Consider the following 16,769-nt stretch of genomic DNA (forward strand, 5'->3'; position numbering starts at 1 on the left):
AGGCAGGGGGATCACATTTGCCTGGGAGGTCAAGGCTGCAGTGAGCCATGATGGTGCCACTGCATTCCAGCCTGGGTGACAGAGCAAGACCCTGTCTCAAAAAAAGAAAAAAAAAAAAAAAAAAGGAAAAGAAAAAGAAAAAAAGGCACGAAGGGAGCTTCTCCCCAGCAGTTGCAGGTGCCTCCCTGGAGCACAGAAGGCCTCACGATTCACTGCTGAGAGCAGCTGGCAAAAGCCATAGGCCCAGAGAAGACAGCTGCTTCCAGGGCTGCCTCTCAGTTCAAACGGTGGGTCAGGAACCAGCAGGCTGAGTACCAAGGGCGTGGAGTAACAGCTGAGGGAAGGGCTTAAATGCAGGGGCCAACCATCATGGTATTTTGGGGGATTGGGTTAATAGACATAATTGCCTTGGTATAAGCAGGACTTTGGGTCAAATCTCCTTCATGCTGTTTAGTAACACTTAACTCTAGTTGTTGCAATCTTTCTTGTTAGGTCTTCATACAAGTCTTTACAGAGAACATACATATTTTTTTAATATGCTAACAGTTTAAAAAAAAAAATGCAGTTCGAGACCAGCCTGGCCAACACGTCAAAACCCCATCTCCACAAAAAATGCAAAAATTAGCCGGGTGTGGTGGCACACGCCTATAATCCCAGCTACTCGGGAGACTGAAGTGGGAAGATTGACTGAGGTCAGGAGGTCAAGGCTGCAGTGAGCTGTGACTGCACCACTGCACTCTAGCCTGGGTGACAGAGCAAGACCCTGTCTCAAACAACAACAACAACAACAAAAAACAAATGCAGAGGTCAGAAAGTAGCTAGATAGGGATGCAGAAGCCCAAAGCTGCACAGTCCCTGGTCCCACCCACTTGTCTTAGAGATGGGGATGCTAATGCCTAGGGAAGGCAGGGCCTGCTCGGGCCTCTCTCTCTCACAACAACATTCTTAATTTTGTCCCCGCCTCACTTGCTATCTTCGAGCCTCCTCTTCTTAATTGCAGACTCCATTTCGGGAATTGCTGCTTCGTAGAAGGAAGCTAGTCTGTGCGGGCACACACAGGGAAAATGTTGGATTAGTTCATAAATACCACACTTCGTAAGAACATCAAAGGAAACCCCAGGTTGTGGGAAGGCCCATTTCTTTTTCCACACAATTTTCTCCAGGGACCCCTTGGTTCTTCCCTGAGCTCACCCCAGACTGACCCACTGGGGCTGGTCCCAGGAACAGCTCATAAGAAGTGACCTATAGCCATGTCCCTCATTCAGATGGGCAAATAAGGCCCAGATAGACTCATACTAACAGAGGAATCAGAAGGCCACTCGGGACCCACTGAAGTTTGAGAAGCAGGTCCAAGATTACTTGCTTGTAATTTTCTTGCTCAAAAACTGTCAGTTAGCCAGGCACAGTGGCTCATGCCTGTAATCCTAGCACTTTGTGGGGCTGAGGCAGGAGGATTGCTTGAGCCAGGAGCTCAAGATCAGCCTGGGAAACAGGCTAGTGAAACTCCATCTCTACAAAAAATACAAAAATTAGCCAGGCATGGTGGTGCACACCTGTAGCCCCAGCTACTTGGGAGGCTGAGGCAGTAGGCCAAGAGGTCAAGGCTACAGTGAGCCATGATCACACCACTGCATTCCAGCCTGAGTGACAGAGTGAGACCCTGTCTCCAAAAAAAAAAAAAAAATTGTTCTGGCTGGGTGTGGTGGCTCACGCCTGTAATCCTAGCACTTTGGGAGACCAAGGTGGGTGGATTACTTAGAGGTCAGGAGTTTGAGACCAGCCTGGCCAACATGGTGAAACCCCGTCTCTACTAAAAATACAAAAATTAGCCAGGAGTGGTGGTGCATGCCTGTAATCCCAGCTACTCAGGAGGCTGAGGCAGGAGAATTGCTTGAACCTGGGAGGTGGAGGTTGCAGTGGGCCAAGATCGCACCGCTGAACTCCAGCCTGGGCAACAGAGTGAGACTCCATCTCTCAAAAAAAAAAAAAAAAAAAAAAATTGTTTTAACATGAAAAACTCAACACAATATTTGTATTTGGTCAAAATAGGCTAAATGTTCTCATTTTTTCCAATCCCATTGGAAACGATAAAAAGTATATTAAAATAAAAAATAATTAAAAGATTTAAGAAAAAAGTAAATGTATCATAGTTTCTACGTTGGCTTATGAGTTAAGCCAGTTAGCACTGTTTCTATAACTTTTTAATTAACTAATTAAATTTTTTTTTGAGACAAAGTCTAGTTATATTGCCCAGGCTGGTTTTGACCTCCTGGGCTCAAACGATCTTCCTGCCTCAGCCTCCCAAGACGCTGAGATTACAGGTACCTGGCTTAAAACTTTTATAAAATTAAGGCTGTGCATGGTGGCTTATGCCTGTAATCCCAGCACTGTGGGAGGCTGAGGTGGGCAGATCACTTGAGGTCAGGAGTTTGAGACCAGCCTGGCCAACATGGGAAACCCTGTCTCCACTAAACATACGAAAATTAGCTAGGCATGGGGGTGGGCATCTGTAATCCCAGCTACTCGGGAGGCTGAGGAGGGAGAATCGCTTGAATCTGGGAGGTGGAGGTTGCAGTGAGCCGAAATCGTGCCACTGCACCCTAGCCTGGGTGACAGAGTGAGACTGTCTCAAAAAAAAAAAAAAAAATTGTAAAATTAAAAATAATTTATGTGAAATTATTTTCAAATAAATATAATTATACTAATAAAAAAAAAGAAAAGAAAAACAACTGCTAGCAGCTCCCTACCTCTTATGATAGCAAATCATAATTATTCTCTCTGGTACATCCATATCTGTCACAGTATAGCCAATCTTGCTTCTCACCTTGGTGATTTCATACCACCCTTTCCCAACTCAAATTCAAACTCTCCATCCCAGCTGCACAACCCCTCAACATTCTTCCAGAGATCAGCACTCCCACAGCCCTCTGGCTTCCTCTCAGGCTAATGCTGGCCACTGCTCTTCTCTTCTTTCTCCTCATTCTCCTCCTCCTCCATGCAGCATTCCAGGCTCACCTCCTCCCGTGCACTTCCTGATCATGCTCACTCATGGGAATTCTTCCTTTCCAGAACTAGATGCACTGCATGTGGAATATATTGCCCTGTTGCCCTGGCAAGTGAAACTGCAGCTGCCTCTTTTCTGTGGTATAATTCTTCCCCCAAACATCTTAAGCTTCCCAAAGCCGGAACTGCAGCTTAAGTGTCTAGGTTGGTGCTGAATTTGGAGCAAGTCCTCTGTAAACACGTGCCTGTCAATTGGCTGGTTTCTGGCAATGTCTATCCTACTACAATGCTGTACGTAACAAAGGGTAACTAGGCCAAAAGACACGGACCCTACTAGGCCCACAGCATAGCCCAGAAAATGACAGAGAGGGCAGTTTGGCCTAAACGGGTTCAGCTGTTGCCAGGATATGTTGCTGGTGGGAGAGTAAACTGGAACAACCCCTATGGAGGGCGATTTGGCAAGATCTATGGAAATTAAAAATGTACATACCATCTGTCCTTGCTAGTCTACTTCTAGGAATTATTCCTCAGATATACTCACAGAGGTACCAAATAATGTGTGTGCAAAGTTATTCTTTGTAATTTTTTTTTTTGAGACAGAGTCTCGCTCTGTTGCCCAGGCTGGAGGGCAGTGGTGTAATCCCTGCTCACTGCAACCTCCGCCTCCCGGTTTCAAGCAATTCTCCCACCTCAGCCTCCCGAATAGCTGGAATTACAGGCGCGTGCCACCACATCCAGGTAATTTTTGTATTTTTAGTAGAGGTAGGGTTTCACCATGTTGGCCAGGCTGGTCTCGAACTCCTGACCCCAAGTGGTCCGCCTGCCTTGGCCTCCCAAAGTGCTGGAATTACAGTCATGAGCCACTGCGCCTGGCCTCTGTAGTATTTTTTTTGTATAGCAAACAACCGAAAAAAACCTAAAGGACCATCTATGGGATCTGGTATTCCATACAGTGGAATTCTACCCGGCCATACAAAAGACATTAGAGAAAGGGTGCTTAATGCACTGATATGGCACCACTGTTAAGTAAAAAAGTAAAATGCAAACAGTAAATACTCACAACATGCCAGCCTTAAATTTTTTAAAAGGAGGGAGACATATGTTGTGCATAGTTGCTCATATGTGCATATATATTTGCATATCTCTGGAAAATTCTACCAAAAAATCTAATGACGATGGCTGTATGTGAATAATAGAACTGGGAAAGCAGAAAGGGAGACTTTCCAGTGTGTATTTTATACTTTTTGAGTTTTGAACCATGTGACTGTATTATTTATTCATAAAAGGGCAGAAAGAGATACACTCAGCTACACTTGGGTAGATGAGAGAGGAAGGAAGAAAAAGGTTATTTTGAGAGGGATTATCAACAAAGCTGATTGGGCAACTGTAACCACTTTCAGAGAGGCCTGGAGAACTGAGGTGGCTGTATTTGCTCAGCAGGGCGTTCCTGGCCTCCAGCACAGTTGGAGCAGGCTGGGTCAGCCCCAGGGTGTTCTTGGGTCAAAGGCAGTGTTGCCTTTAGTCAAAAGTGCTTCCCTTTCTTCCTCCTCACCCTGAGATGGGTATAGCTTCTCCCCTGCCTCTGCTGTCCCTTGCAGTAAAGTCAGCTCTTCCAAAACTTATCCCTTTCCCGTCTCCAAAGAGCCTTTCAAAAGCAATCTGTGCCACATTTGGGGAAACACTTTAACAAAATGGGAAAATGCCTATGATAAGCGAAAATATGCAAAGTACAAAATTCTAAGAATAGTATGATTTCTTATGGTGATTTAAATTTCCTACTTTTCTGGATTTTCCAAATGTCCTACAAGCACATGCTGCTTTTATCATGAGAAAAGATACCTTTTTAAAAAAGTGGACAGCTACATACCCCTCTCTTCTGGGGAAAATGCCGGGCAGCAGGTTATCCTAACATTCTCTGGGAGGCTCAATAACACTAATGTCTGATTTTTATAAGCTGAGGCGACCAGGCAGGGGTCACAGCACCAGCTGCCATCTCTGGCACATGTAAGGACTAGATAAATGTTTTGTTAAATGGGTGAGTAAATGACAGAATGGACAGGCAGCTGAATGGACGGAGTTGGGCAGCTCCCAGAAGCTGCTACAAATGGTGGGGAGTCTTGCCTTGCTAGAGTGACAATCAGAGGCCACTGGGAAGAGGCCTGTGCCCACAACTGCCAGGCAATATACAGGTTGCCAACCCTTTTACCCTGGCCTGGAATGCCCACACCCACCCCTTTCTTACTGCACAAGCAACAGATACTCTTGGTGCTAAGAGGGCAAAGTGGGTCTGCCTCCCTCGCTCATATTCTCTTTCACATCTGTCTCCATCCCACCAGGATCTTTCTAACAGCTCCTTTGGATAAAAGCCTCCAGGGGCTCCCCACTGCCTACAGCATAAAGGCCCTGCCAGCACATCCCAGGCTCCTCACAATCTGACTTCTACTGACTTACTCAAAGTGGGCTCTTGTTACTGGATTGTTTTCCTGCTGTTCTGTGTCCCCACCCTCTGCCTCATGTCACACTTCACTCCCCGGCTCTCTCTCTGGGCCTCTGCATGCTTCACTTCACCTGCCTAGGATGCCCTTCCTGCTATGGGAACTTTTTTTTGTCTGGAAGATAACTGTTCCTTCAAGACATCCCTCAAGGGTGATCTCCCAGCTCCCAGTGTTGCTTCCTAGTGTGTGTTCCCCCCAGGCTACTCTATTGAACTGAAACTGTTCTTCTTGGTTGTGTTTTTTTTTTTTTTTTTTTTTTTTTGAGATGGAGTCTTGCTTTGTCGCCCAGGGTGGAGTGCAGTGGTGCGATCTCAGCTCACTGCAACCTCCGCTGCCCGGGTTCAAGTGATTCTCCTGTTTCAGCCTCCTTAGTAGCTGGGACTACAGGTGCATGCTGCCATGCCCAGCTAATTTTTGTATTTTTAGTAGAGACGGGGTGTCACCATGTTGGTCAGGCTGGTCTTGAACTCCTGACCTCAGGTGATCCACCCGCCTCGGCCTCCCAAAGTGCTGGGATTACAGGCATGAGCCAACGCACCCGGCCCATTGTATGTGTGTGTGTGTGTGTGTGTACTTTTTTTTCCCCTACCCTATCCTGGTCTTGGCCAAAAATGGAAGTGCTTCTAAAATGCAGGCTCCACACAAGCAGGAGGCTTATCTGTCATTTTCACTGCTGCATCCCCAGGCTGGAAGAGGGACTGGCACATTCTAAGCACCCAGTAAATATTTGTTAAATGAGTAAATATTTGTTGAATTACTGCATCAGCCAGTACCCCTATTTCAACAGCCAGAACTACCACCATACCTGTAACAAAAGTCGTGCTTCTGGAAGGTCTGGCAAGCCAAAGGGAAGATATCCAGAAAGGCCCAAAGTGTGGTGCAGGTATCACAAAGGTAGAGAACAATGTCCTTTAATTCCTGTTGCCAAAAGAATACACTGCATTATTCTCCTCTGCCCACACATACAGATCTGCAGAGCGTCTGAGACAACATTAAAACAGTCAGGGTCCCAAACAGGCAGGATGTTACATGGGAGGGAAAGAACACTGGAGGTCCCAGGCAAAGCCTGGCTGGTCCATCTTCAGAAGCACGATCTGGGTGAGTCACCTAACCTCTCTAAGCCTCAGGTCATTGCTCCAATGGCCTTACACCCAATCACCGCTAGGGTTACTTCCAGTTCTAAGATAATACAGTTCCCTCTTCTAAGCTAAAGGAAAACCAACTCTTGAATCTGAAGACATCATGCAAAGAAGGAACATCCGAGGCAGGACAAGAATATTAAGTCCATAGGTTTTTCACATCTTGAAGAGGGCATACAAAACACTTTCTTCTAAGTTTCTTACACACTTTCCTGGTTCTCATGACAACTCTGAAAAGTAGGCTGGGAAGCTACTGAGGATCTTTATTTTACAGATAAGGAAACCGAGGTTCCGAGAGGTAAAATGATTTGCTCCCACAGCACCTGCCATGTGCCCTTCTGAAATAAGATCACCATCTCCAGGAGGACAGCTCATAGCTGCCTTGTTCCTGTTCTATCTCCAGGGCTTAGGGCAGCACCTGACACATGTCGAGGCTTCCTGAATGTTTGCCTTCTATCTGTCACCCTTGTCAACTCTAAATTCCATGAGCGCAAGGGCCAGTCTGCTTTTGTTTACTGCTTTATCTCCAGGCATAGCACAGGGTCTGGCACATGCTCGGGACTCCTCAATATAAGTCCACTGAACGAATGGCTCAATGGATAACGCACAAATGAACATGTCAAACTGAAATAAATGAGGACTGAATTCTTATTCCCTGGTTCTTTCCACTACTCTATAAATGAAGCTCCCAGAGAGAAATACAAGCCAGCTGAAAATGCTCTAAACCTGTGTGATGGGACATAATAGTTGCTCACTGTGCTGGGGGAAGGGGCCCTGGGCAGGGAAGAGGCCACTGGGTTGTCTACTGGGGCAATCTTCCCAGCCTCTGGGTAGCTAGGCCCTGGTTGGAGGGACCCAGCAGGAAAGAGACTGGGCTGAAGGGCAACCTTACCAGGAGAGGCATGTCGCTGGGGGTCAATCGGCCCTTCTCCTGGAGCTTCTGGGGTGTGGTACTGGCCCCGTCCCCTTGCAAACCACAGTGCTGGAGTATATTGCTGAAGACCTGTGAAAGACAAGAACGGGCTCTCTCACATCATACTGAACCAGGGCTAGGACCCCTGGCCACAGCCAGGGTCAGGTGATCTGAAAATTGCCTTGGAGTTTCTAGACTATTTACCCATGTTTCTAGGATATAAGCTGAGGCAATTACCTTCTCCAAGAGTGAGGTCAGAGTAAAAACTATGTAAGACGGGGATGATGGGAGCATCCTTCTTAAAGGAGGGCGAAGAGGATTAAAAAGACAACCTGGGGCCAGGTGTGGTGGCTCACTCCTGTAATCCCCAAACTTTGGGAGGCCAAGGATAGGGGATCATTTGAGGCCAGAAGTTCAAGACCAGCCTGGGCAACATAGTGAGACCCCCATCTCTACAAATTTTTTTTTAAATTAGCTGGGTAAGATGGTGTGTACCCGTAATCCCAGCAACTGAGCCCACGAGTTCAAGGCTGCAGTGAACTATGATTATGCCACTGCACTCTAGCCTCAGTGACAGAGCAAGACCTTGCCTTAAAAAAAAAAAAAAAAAACTCCCAGAATCCTGTAGATATTATCTGACAGTATAGGCCAGGCAAGTATGATAATGAACATTTAAGATACACCTTTAGCAATGTATAACAAATCTTTAGAACCCCTGTAGATGGCTATTTATGGAAACTACATTGAAAATAAGACAAATTGGCTGGGCGCGGTGGCTCACGCTTGTAATCCCAGCACTTTGGGAGGCCGAGGCGGGCGGATCACGAGGTCAGGAGATCGAGACCACGGTGAAACCCTGTCTCTACTAAAAATACAAAAAAAAAAATTAGCTGGGCGTGGTGGCGGGCGCCTGTAGTCCCAGCTACTCGGAGAGGCTGAGGCAGGAGAATGGCGTGAACCCAGGAGGCGGAGCTTGCAGTGAGCCGAGATTGTGCCACTGTACTCCAGCCTGGGTGACAGCGAGACTCCGTCTCAAAAAAAAAAAAAAAAAAAAAAAAAGAAAAGAAAATAAGACAAATCAACAGAGGAAAACAGTCCATCGTAGGAACTAAACTGACTGTGCCATTTTTAAGGAGGCTAGCATGTAAGGATTCCAAAACTTACTGTGAACGGTGGATATCTCTTGCTGGTGGGATTATGAAGGAATGATAATGCTCCTCTTTCATTTTTTATTTTCCGAATTTTCTACAATGAACATTATTTCATGAAATAATTTTGTAAAACTTTAAAGCTACTTTTTGAGAAACACTGGTCTCTTACAGGGATATCCTTAGAGGCATATGGCTGTTGGCAAGCAACAAAAAATGCAAGCCAAACTCTGCCTGTATGAGCGCCAGCCAGCCAGCCCTTAGGCTTAAGTCTTGTTCAAAAGGGAAAAGGGCAAATTTAAAGAGGTGTAGTCAGGGGTAAGACAAAGAGACTGTCTGGGAAGATGTGGGAGTCAGGGAATAAACATTTCCTCAGCTCCTCCAGGAAAGTCAGGAATCACCATTAAGTTGGGGAGGTGGCCTATCCCCCAAGCTCAACCTCCCCTGCACAGGGCCAAGAGCCGGTACCTGAAGGATGGTAGGCAGGGTTTCATCCAGGTCACTGTAGTAACTTGGCTGCTGTGTAAAGATGTTTCCTAAAAAGAGAAGAGAAAGGTTGGAATTGAGAAAAGGTGGGGGCTCAGGGGAGTGAAAAGGACACATTACAAATGGTTGCCAGCAGGTCTGTGACCTTTCTCCCTTTTCCTAATCCTATCTGCAGCTAGGACCTAGGACGAGTCCTGGCCCCAGGCCCTGCTGGCACTGAGCTTTGGCCCAGCCTAGAAGCTTCCCCAGGGTGAGGGAGGGACCTTGCTCAGTATGACTTAACCTTTTAAGTACCTCTGCCTAGTGAATTACATAAAAGACCTGCCCTGGTCAAACCAGCTCACCTTGATGTCCCCAAGGAATCATCACACTTGGGTACCCTGCCTCCTATGACAGCTTTGGCTCTGCAAGTTGGAGTTAGTCATCCAGGAAAATTAGCACATAGGATTTCTTTGCTCAAGAAACATGGACGCAATAATCCAGGACTATCCAATAATATGAGGAGATTCCAGGGAGATACTTCTCTGGAAATTTCATACCTTTCACTTTTAGATATGCTAACCATATTAATCCATCCTACTCCAAGGTGAGAGGCCTGAGAAGGACTTGGAGATAGATTTACCATACACTTGCAGTTGTTCCTATATGATGAAGCTTGTCTCCGAGTGTTTACTATTCTCCAAGTGCTGCCGCTGTGAGTGAGTAGGTTTGAGCATATGGTAACTGGAACAGAAACCAAGTGTTCCGGCTGCCCAAATGGCAAGAGAGGGAGAGAGGGAGAGAGGGAGGGAGGGAGGGAAGATCACAGCTAGCTTGGGGACATGACAATGTGAAATGCCAATGCCCTTAAGAGGCCAGGGTTCTCGGCCCCCTATAATCCCAGCATCTAAGGCTGGCTGATGGTCAGGATGTTCTGAATTCTAGGTGTTCTCTGCCTTTGGGCAGGTCTGTCCTTGGTTTCCTTATTGATGATCCTGCAGCCCTTGCTGGACCCTGGAGGATTTAAAAACTGAATGAGTTCAAAAACCAGATGGGGCTAGGTGAGTAAGCAAGTCACTAGGTGGCTGGACTTTCTGTAAGCACTTTCCTGGATGCCACTGCATTTCTTGATTCCAGAAAGCTGAGTTTTACCAGCCCGGACTTGCTCAGCACCTCCCACCTCCAGATGGGTGCTGATCCCATAACCTGTGAAGGTGTGCCCAGACCATCTGCACCCACCTCCTACTCCTGACAGTCAAGGAATGACAGAGGTATCTCCCCACCAAACTCTGTTCTTCCTAAAAAACCCTGAAGGTTAAGTCCAAACTCCTGACCATGGCACAAAAGGCCCTGTGAGATCTGGCCTCTGCTGGTATCCCAGGCCACCCTTTCCCCCTTCCCTGCACTACACTCCTCCCTCACACCATCCTCAATGTCAGAAAACCATCCCTGTCCCCGCCTTCTGTTTGGAGTGCCTTCCTAGAGCTAACTCCACCATAAGGCAGGTGTCACCTCCTCCACGCAGTGCTCCTGACCCAGGCATTAGGAGAGGTCTCCTCTCACAACCCCCAGGGCCATACCATATTCTCTAAAGCATCCCAACCACCTTGCACTGGGGAGGCACCCTCTCATGATCCTTCCAGTGCTGCAGCCTGAGTAAAGCGAGGTTTTACATGCATCAGTATAGATCAAATTTCATACTCTATTCTTGGGGTCTTCTAAGTCCCTTTCCTCACCTTCATCTGATTCTAATGACAATGACGATCTAACTTTTGATCTCCTAAAGAAATAATAAAAATGTATGGAATAGCAATGGCATCCTTTGAAATGTCCCTTCTCAGATGAAAGCAGTTCAGAAACCCAGGGTGAATGGAGATACTGCCAAGTAGATCACTGCAGTCCACAACTGGGCCAAGGCCCAAGTCATTCCTGGTTTGCAAAGCAGTGCCGAGAGTCTAACTGAAAGGGCTTGCTTTCAAAATTATACTTGTTGATGCACAATACCAGCCTTGAAAGTTAAAAAAAAAAGTTAGGCAGGGGATAGGGATAGGTACTCTGGAGGCCAAGGTGGGAGGATCGCTTGGAAAAAAAAAAAAAAAAGGCAAGGTAAGGAACTGGGCTTCTACTCACAGAACCCTCAGCCAGTCCCCTTTCTCCCACCTTCTTTCACTTGTCAATCCTCTTACAAGTGATCACTTTGCCTGAGTTTCTGCGGTATAGAAATTGGAGGCTGCCCCTTCTTGTGCCTTCTGCTCAAAGGTTAAAAAGAGAGCTGCTGTGTATGTGTGTATGAGAGAGACAGAAACTGCAGGCCCCTTTCTGCATCACTCCCTGCCTCCAAACACACACACACACACACACACACACACACACACACACACACACACACACACACACAGAGTGAAGGGGCTCCTGAGGCCTGGTCCTGACTTCTTTTGTGCTGACTCCCCTCTAGGAGCCAAAGATGGGGCTCTTCTTAATAAGCCAGTTTAGGGTTCTCAACCTCAAGGTCTGAACTCTTAAAAACACCTCAGAATCTATGAGGGAGGACATTTTTCTGGACAGAAGTTTTCATCTGATTCTCAAAGGAGTCAATGATCTGGATGATTAGGAGCCCAGGCAGTAAGTGAGTAGGCTTTCTCACTCTCCCATCACCACGCAGTCCCCTCTGGATACCTGCAGCCATCTTACACCCAATAGGTTCCCATGCCGAACCTCGCCTCTACCCAAAGCTCCCTCTCCCACCTCCCAAAGGGCCTTTTTCCTGCAACCAACACCTGTTCCAGCTGACCTCACCAAGCCCTGCTTAAATCTGCTTCCTGGATTTCCTTTTCTTCCCCAGCAGCCCAGCCAGGCTCTCACCTTCAAACCCACACAGATGCGCCCACCTCCTACAAGGCCTCCTGTCTCCACCCTCCCCACCTGCATGTGGCCAGATGAATCTTGTTACCAGATGGCTCCTTGCCCTGCTCCAAGCTCCTGGAGGCTCCACGGTCTCATCACAGTAAGAGCTCATGCTTACCAATGGCTGTGACATGCCAGGCACGGTGCTGAGCACTCTACTCATGCTATCTCAACAACCCAATTTGTTGTGTTTTTTTTTTTTGAGGCGGAGTTTCGCTCGTTGCCCAGGCTGGAGTGCAATGGCACAATCTCGGCTCGCTGCAACCTCCGCCTCCCAGGTTCAAGTGATTCTCCTGCCTCAGCCTCCCGAGTAGTTGGGATTACAGGTGCCTGCCACCATGCCCGGCTAATTTTTTGTATTTTTAGTAGAGATGGGGGTTCGCCATATTGGCCAGGCTGGTCTCAAACTCCTGACCTCAGGTGATCCACCCACCTCGGCCTCCCAAAATGCTAAGATTACAGGCGTGAGCCACCACACCTGGCCTCAACAACCCAATGTAATCCCTGCACCCATCCTATGGGTAGGTATATTATTAGTCTTCCCATTCTGCAGATGAAAAAACTGGGGCTTAGAGTAGTTAATTGACTTGGTTAAGGGGACACAGTCAGGAATAGAGCTGTGATGTGAATTAGGCAATTCAATTTCAGAGCCTGTCTTCTTAGCCACCAAGCAACACCGCTCCCCAAGTGCTAAAGCCTGGCATGAAGCCCTTCCCAATCCGGCTCCAAGGCTCCAAATCCCCCTCCCCCGTCTCCTGCTGCTGCCCTCTTGGAATGCTCTACTCTCTAAGCAAACTGGCCTAAGAATTGTTTCTATAACTGTGCCTTCTGGTGCTCACTCGCTCCACCCTCTCAATATGTGGTAAAATTACTAGGAGTCTTTCTTAGTCAGGGTCTAAGAGACAGGATCTCACTTTGTCACCCAGGCTGGAGTGCAGTGGTGTGAACATAGTTCACTACAGCTTCAACATCCTAGGCTCAAGGCATCCTCCCGAATCAGCCTCCAGAGTAGCTGAGACTACAGGGGCATGCCACCACGCCTGACTAATTTTTAATTTTTTGTAGAGACAGGGTGTGGCTCTGTTTCCCAGGCTGGAAAAAAACAAAGATTAACTGATGATCAGGAAATAATTAGATATGAATGAGAAACCAGAGATTATTCCAATGAAAATGTTGGATGCGCCGGGCGCAGTGGCTCACGCCTGTAATCCCAGCACTTTGGGAGGCCGAGGTGGGCGGATCACAAGGTCAGAAGTTCGAGACCAGCCTGACCAACATGGTGAAACCCCGTCTCTACTAAAAATGTAAAAATTAGCTGGACGTGGAGGCGCACGCTTGTAATCCCAGCTACTTGGGAGGCTGGGGCAGGAGAATTGCTTGAACCCGGGAGGAGGAGGTTGCAGTGAGCCAAGATTGTGCCACTGCACTCTAGCCTGGGCAACAGGGCGAGACTCCCTCTCGAAAAAAAAAAAAAAAGAAAGAAAGAAAATGTTGGATGCAAAATTTCTTTTTTCTTTTTTTTTTTGAGACAGAGTCTCGCACTGTCGCCCAGGCTGGAGTGCAATGGCATCATCTTGGCTCACTGCAACCTCTGCCTCCTGGGTTAACACGATTCTCCTACCTCAGCCTCCCGAGTAGCTGGGATTACAGGTGCACACCGCCACACCCGGCTAATTTTTTGTATTTTTAGTAGAGACAGGGTTTCACTATGTTGGCCAGATTGGTCACGAACTGCTGACCTTGTGATTTGCCTGCCTCAGCCTCCCAAAGTGCTGGGGTTACAGGCGCGAGCCACCTCGCCTGGCTGCAAAATTTCATATACATTATGACCGAGTATGGTTTAAGAAAAATACAGAGAAAAGACTAGAAGGAAAAAACAACCAAATGGTTGTTTCTTGTAGAAATCTGGTAACTGCTTTCCTGCTTCACTATACTTTATATCCTTTCAAAATTTCTTAAATTAACACGTATTATCTTTACCATTAAGAAAAAAAAGGCTGGGCGCAGTGGCTCACGCCTGTAATCCCAACACTTTGGGAGGCTGAGGCGGGCAGATCACCTGAGGTCGGGAGTTCAAGACCAGCCTGACCAACATGGAGAAACCCCATCTCTACTAAAAATACCTGTAATCCCAGCTACTTCGGAGGCTGAAGCAGGAGAATCACTTGAACCCGGGAGGTGGAGGTTGCGGTGAGCTGAGATTGCACCATTGCACTCTAGCCTGGGCAACAAGAGCGAAACTCTGTCTCAATAAACAAACAAAAAAAGAAGGAAGGAAAGAATAAAGGAAAGTGACCATTATAAGGGATAACTCAGTTTTGTAACTAGGTATTTAGAAGACTGTGTCCTACAGTCTCCAGGTGAGGAGAGCTGGCAAGGGCATCCAGGGTGAACACCTCTCTGTGCTGGGCCCAACTCCATGAGCTACAATTCAAAAAGGAATTCACTGGGGCGCTCCCTCTGTAACATCCCACAGTGCTTCTGTTTCTTTTTTTCTTATTTGTGTGTGTGTGTGTGTGTGTGTGTGTGTGTGTGTGTGTGTATAAAGAGGAACCTCTAAAAAAACTGCTTGTTTTTGATCAAACCTTCTGGCCCTCTGTCTGCTAATGGGATCCAACTGCTAATGTCCGTTCCTTTTGCAACCCAGAAGAGCCCTCTCTGAACTCTATCCCTACCTGCTCTCAGCAACGATGCAAATCATGACATTTTTGACACAGTGCCATCATCCCTGAAGCACGGAGTTGCAGAGCAAGAGCTTGAAAGTTTACACACGTCCCGGCTGGGCCACTTATTAGTCATATCCTCTCAGGCAAGTCCCCTACATTTTAACCTCAGTTTCCTTATCTGTAAGTGGGGATGATGACACCACTTATCTCACAGGGCTGCTGTGAGGATCCAATTGACATAACATATGCGGAGTGCTTGGCAGAATGCCGGGTCCCCGGAACATGCTCCAATAAAGGTTAGCTTAGTTATCACTGCTGTTCTTACATTCATCGCCAAAGGAAACTTCCCCATTCCTATGTTTGACGCATGGCCAATTGCATAATACTAATAAACTCCCAAGGCAGAATGGTGGCTTACACTGTAATCTCAGCTGTTCAGGAAGCTAAAGCAGGAGGATCACTTGAGGCCAGGAGTTCGAGACCAGCTGGAACAACATAGTGAGACCCCATCTACTAAAAAAATTTTTTTTAATTCGCCAGGCATGGTGGTGTGCACCTGTAGTCCCAGGTATCTGGGAGGCTGAGTTGGGGGGATAGCTTGAGTCCAGGAATGTGAAGCTGCAGTGAGATATAATTGCGCCACTGCACTCTTGCCTGAGTGACAGAGCAAGGCTTTGTCTTTTTTTTTTGAGATGGAGTCTTGCTCCATCTCAAACACTGCAACTTCTGCCTCCTAGGTTCAAGTGATTCTCCTGAAAAAACAAACAAACAAACAAAAAAACCAAACTTCCAGATCCTTGAGGAACTCTCTGGTACACAGTTTTGTTTCCACCTCCCTAGAGGTGACACTCATATATCTGTTAAGCAATTTCCCAAGACTCCCTGCCCCTATCGCCCCGAGTCCCTGGGCACTGTCAAAGTGCTGGCCTTTGCAACCTTTAGTTTGGCATGTGGGAGCCATCTCGGTGCATCCTCCCAGTCCCGCATCCTACACACCTATCATCTTCTGGAGCAGTGGTGAGTTGCCTTTTCCAAAGAGCACGCAGAGGTCCAGGATCTTTGGAATGTCAAAGAGGAAGTTATTGTAGAGGATTTCTCCAAACGCAGAAGGGGAAATGAAGTGATCCTAAGGAAAAATGCAGAGAGAAAGGATAGAGATTTTCTGAACACTCCTACATTATAAATAGCAAACTTATGAGAAACCATCTTTGGGTCCATCAAATGGGGACTGGCTAATGATGCCTTATGCATAGACCTGGAGCAATGGCCATTCTCCCCTCTGCCTTTTTTTTTTTTTTTTTTAAATGTTAATCTATCCATGTTTTTGTGTGTCTAGACTAAACATCCCCATGACTTTTAGAACTGGCTGTATTATCATGTTTTTTTTTTTTTTTTTTTGAGACAGGGTCTGGCTCTGTTGCCCAGGCTGATGTGCAGTGGTGTAATCTCTGCTCATTGTGCTCACTGCAACCTCCACCTTGCCGGCTCAAGCCATTCTCCCACTTCAGTCTCTTGAGTAGCCGGGACTACAGGCACGTGCCACAATGCCTAGCTAATTTTTGTATTTTTTGTAGAGATAGGGTTTCCCTATATTGCCCAAGCTGGTCTTGAACTCCTGATCTCAAGTAATGAGCTTGCCTCGGCCTCCTAAAGTGCTGGGATTACAGGTGTGAGCCACAGTGCCCACCTCCCCTTTATTTTAAATTTTATTTTTTGAGACAGAGTCTTGCTCTGTTGCCCAGGCTGGAGTGCAGTGGCGCTATCTTGGCTCACTGCAACCTCCGCCTCCCAGGTTCAAGCAATTCTCCTGCCTCAGCCTCCCAAGTAGCTGGGATTACAGGAGCTCGCCACCATACCCAGCTAATTTTTGTATTTTTAGTAGAGACAGGGTTTCGCCACATTGGCCATGCTGGTCTCGAACTCCTGACCTCAAATGATCCACCTGCCTTGGCCTCCCAAAGTGCTGGGATTACAGGCGTGAGCCACCACACCAGGCCCATTCTCTCTTTTAATGTAAAAAGAAACAAAGCATGAGA

At 47.1% G+C, this 16,769-nt stretch overlaps 1 protein-coding gene across 7 annotated transcripts in view; it reads right to left on the reverse strand.

Annotated features, from left to right (window-relative positions):
• The window catches only part of ASCC2 (activating signal cointegrator 1 complex subunit 2), a 52,082-nt gene that overhangs the window by 18,512 nt on the left and 16,801 nt on the right, over window positions 1–16,769 (reverse strand). For all 7 annotated transcript variants that reach the window (XM_032139290.2, XM_032139286.2, XM_058431342.1 and 4 more), the window contains 5 exons: window positions 15,730–15,859; window positions 9,167–9,234; window positions 7,530–7,640; window positions 6,304–6,416; window positions 967–1,041 (listed from right to left, as the gene is read on the reverse strand). In XM_032139290.2, the coding sequence (XP_031995181.1) occupies window positions 967–1,041; window positions 6,304–6,416; window positions 7,530–7,640; window positions 9,167–9,234; window positions 15,730–15,859 (497 nt within the window). The remainder of the gene's footprint in view (window positions 1–966; window positions 1,042–6,303; window positions 6,417–7,529; window positions 7,641–9,166; window positions 9,235–15,729; window positions 15,860–16,769) is intronic.

The sequence above is a fragment of the Hylobates moloch genome, unplaced genomic scaffold (genome assembly GCF_009828535.3).
Source record: "Hylobates moloch isolate HMO894 unplaced genomic scaffold, HMol_V3 SCAFFOLD_19, whole genome shotgun sequence".
Lineage (NCBI taxonomy): Eukaryota > Metazoa > Chordata > Mammalia > Primates > Hylobatidae > Hylobates > Hylobates moloch.